Raw genomic sequence first — 3443 nt, 5'->3', positions numbered from 1 at the left:
TGTGTGTGTGTGTGTGTGGCCAGCTCAGCCCACCAGGGGGCGGGGGCTGGCTGGCATGTGGTGCTGGGGGATTGAACCGCGGTCACCTGTGCTTTAGCTAAGCTTGTTTTAAATAGGTGCTTTAGACCACTGAGCCATCTCACCAGCCCCCCCTAACAGTCTTAATGGGTTTACTGGATCAAGGTTATGCAGTGTGCATGTATGGCTCAGTTCCCAAGGAGCCAGAGTCCATCTTTATTTTTTATTTTTATTGTGTGTGTGTGTGTGTGTGTGTGTGCATGTGTGTGCGGTACCCGGGATTGAACTCATGATCTTGTATTTGCCAAGCAAGCACTTATTCCACTGAGCTATCTCCCTGGCCCTTAAATGATAGTTTTCTTTTGCTGTGTTTTGTTTTTTAATGGTACCGGGGATTGAACTCAGGACCTTGCGCTTATCAGGCAAGCATTTATGCCGCTGTGCTATCTCCCCTGGCCCTAGGGTTGTTTTTTTTTTTTTTTTTTTTTGTTATGTTTTGGTTTTGTTTTTGCGGTTTTACTAAAGCACAAATAAACACGTACACAGGCTGTCTACTCATTTTCTTCGCTGCGCAGCCTGGCATTGGGATTGGTGACCTGGTTGGATGGCTGGGCTGCTCTTTCCACAACGGCCTTGCAGTTCTTAGAGATGTTGTGCAGTAAGACGCGTGGCGCCTCAGCAGCACCTCCAGCTCCTCAGCGTTGTGCACAGGAACTTCCAGAAGCCGCTGGGCAGCGTGTGCTTGGTCTTTTTGTTACTTCCATAACCCATGCTGGGCCTCGGGATCTGGCCCCTGAACCTCCTCCACACCCTGTTGTCAATGCCTCTGAGTTTCCGCCAGTTGCGCTTAATTTTGACATACTTGTCTGACTGGTGCCAGATGAACTTCTTGGTCTTCTTTTTGATGATCTTGGGCTTCATGAGGGATCTGAGGGCCGCCATGGTGCCCAGTGGGAGATGGCTGCCGCTTCCATAGGCAGCGTTGAGGAAGACTTTTTGTTGTTGTTTTGAGATAGGGTCTCACCTGGTAGTCCAGGCTGGCCTGGAACTCATAGCAATCCTCCTGCCTCAGCCTCCTCAGTGTGGGGATTACAGGTGTGCATTACCAGGCCCTGCTCCCCATGTTCCAGCATCCAGCATGTGGCCACCTGGGTCGGGAGCTGGGAATTGGGCGGCATCAGGCAGCGCACTGCGCTTGTCGGGACGGGACTTCCAGCTCTGCCAGTGCCTTCTCCATCCCACTGTGCACCCAGCAGTCTTCTCTCCTCCAGTCATTGTCACAGGAGAGGCCTGGAGCCAACTCAGAGCCTGGCATCTGATGTACCCCACTGCTGGCCCCGCCTCTGCCACACTCCTGCCTCCGCCCACATCCTGGCCTCTGTCCCTTCCCAGTTCCTCCTGTTCCTCCATGCTCCATGGCTACGCACATCCGGGCCCTCGGTCAGCAGGCTCTTCCTCATCTCTGCACTTCCCAGTGTCCTGTGGTCTCCTTTTAAGTTTTTATTATTTATTCATTTATTTATTTGTTTATTTTTGGCGGAACCAGGGATTGAACTCAGGCCCTTGTGCTTGCCGGGCAAGTGCTTATTCCGCTGAGCCATCTCCCCGGCCCCTATTATTATTTATTTATTTTTGAGACAGGATCTCACTCTAGCCCAGGCTGGCCTTATACTCATGGCAGTCCTCCTGCTTCAGCCTCCCAAGTGACAGGTGTTTGTCACCACCCAGCATCCTGTCACTGCCTCCTGGCTGCTGCCCTAAGACCTGTATCCTCCCATCTGCCTTCGGCTCTCGAAGCTGCCAGTCCCAGTCCCCCTAGCCTGTAACCCGCGTCCTGGGGCGAGCCCTGGGGTGCCACCGCTGGTCTCCTCGGCTCCAAACTGATAACCACACCTCGCACCGGGTGGGTGCTCAGTTCGTGTAGCTGGAATAGGAATGGGGTTGTATTTCCTGCCCAGGAAGGATGTGCTAGGGCGACTTGCCCTTCCTAAATTCCAAGCAGCCAATACAGATTGCTTCCTTCAGGACACCAGACACTGTGTGGCAGGCGCAGCACAGTGTGCACAGGACACCTGCTTCCACCCTCATGCAGCTTTAGGTTTAGGGCAGGGGTTAAATAGGAGGGATAAACCAGGAAGCGGCCCGTGATCCCAGCAGCCAGGAGGCTGAGGCAGCAGGAGCACCATAATTTCAGCCAGCCTGGCTACATAGCGAGACCTTGTGTCAACCAACACACACGCACACACATGTGCATATGCACAGGCAGGTGATAAGGTGCAGCCGTGGGCAGAGGGCAGCGGCCTGAGCCTCGCTCCCGCCAGTTCCAGGATGACGGGTTCCTGGTGCTGGAAGGGTTCCTGTCTCCAGAAGAGTGTGTGGCCCTGCAGCAGAGGACGGCCACGCTTGTGGCCGAGATGGACGTCCCTGAGCACTGTCGCACGGTGTTCACCACCCACAAGGAGGAGCAGCTTCGTGCCCAGGTGGGTGCCGGGCCAGGGACGAGGGGCGCTGCAGGGAGGCCTCAAAGGCTGAGGCCGCTTCTGATGAGGGCTTGGCCAGCCATCCGGGGCTAGGCACAGGCTCGGGTGCCTCGCTTGCCGCCTTCCCTCTGCAACAGATTGTCTCCATCCCACTGAAAGGGGACAAAGGTGAGGCTCAGCGCACTCCCCCAGGCCACACAATAACTGACAGAGGCTGGATTCAAACCCAGCTCTGATTCTGACTGGGGCTGCTCCGTGCTCTGCTGTGCTGCTTCAGGTTTCCAGCCACAGGCTCCTCTCTGTGGCCAGCATCCCAGAGTTGCCCTGGGGTTCTGACGGGCCTCCATGTGCCTCTTAACCCCTGCCAAACCAGGCATGGGGATACTCTCATCCCAGCACTTCAAGGAGGCAAGTTCAAGGCCAGCCTGGGCTACCTAGCCAGATTCTGTCTCAAAAAAGGAGCAGCCCCTGATTGCTTTCTAGGGCTTGGTGTCATTCAGGAAGGGTGGATTCGCTTCCTGCCCTGCACCCCCCTCCTCCCCCTGCGAAGTCTGAGCCCCACTCTGCCCGGCAGCCCAGCTCTGGGCCTGGTGGCTCCCGGGGCTCCGTCACTCCCTCGAGGAGCTCCTGCCATCTGGTGGGCACAGCGAGAATCACAGGGGCCCTGAGTCCAGGGAATAATGGGGAGTCAAGAGAGGACGGGTACAGGTCTCCCAGTCGCAGCTGCCTTGCCAGCTAAGGAAGCCCAAGTGGTCCCGTGGCCAGGGCGCCAAGGAGCAGGGGGCTGGCTCTGTGCCCTCCAGGCTGCCTTCTGTGAACGCTCAGGGTTCGAGGGCAGGGGCAGGAAGGGCGTGCACAGGCCTGGCTACGACGAGTTCAGCCTAGATTCTCCTGCTTTCTGATGCTCTACAAGGGAAGCACATCCAGCAGAAACTGCACCTTGGG

At 56.5% G+C, this 3443-nt stretch overlaps 1 protein-coding gene across 1 annotated transcript in view; it reads left to right on the top strand.

Annotated features, from left to right (window-relative positions):
- The window catches only part of Phyhd1 (phytanoyl-CoA dioxygenase domain containing 1), a 12635-nt gene that overhangs the window by 1630 nt on the left and 7562 nt on the right, over window positions 1-3443 (top strand). Inside the window, exons 2-3 of the mRNA XM_023700254.1 lie at window positions 2340-2567; window positions 2636-2666. Coding sequence (XP_023556022.1) covers window positions 2340-2567; window positions 2636-2666 — 259 coding nt within the window. The remainder of the gene's footprint in view (window positions 1-2339; window positions 2568-2635; window positions 2667-3443) is intronic.

This window comes from Octodon degus, unplaced genomic scaffold, assembly GCF_000260255.1.
Source record: "Octodon degus isolate 3935 unplaced genomic scaffold, OctDeg1.0 scaffold00123, whole genome shotgun sequence".
In the NCBI taxonomy this organism is placed as follows: Eukaryota; Metazoa; Chordata; class Mammalia; order Rodentia; family Octodontidae; genus Octodon; species Octodon degus.
This window is presented reverse-complemented; position numbering and strand designations above follow the sequence as displayed.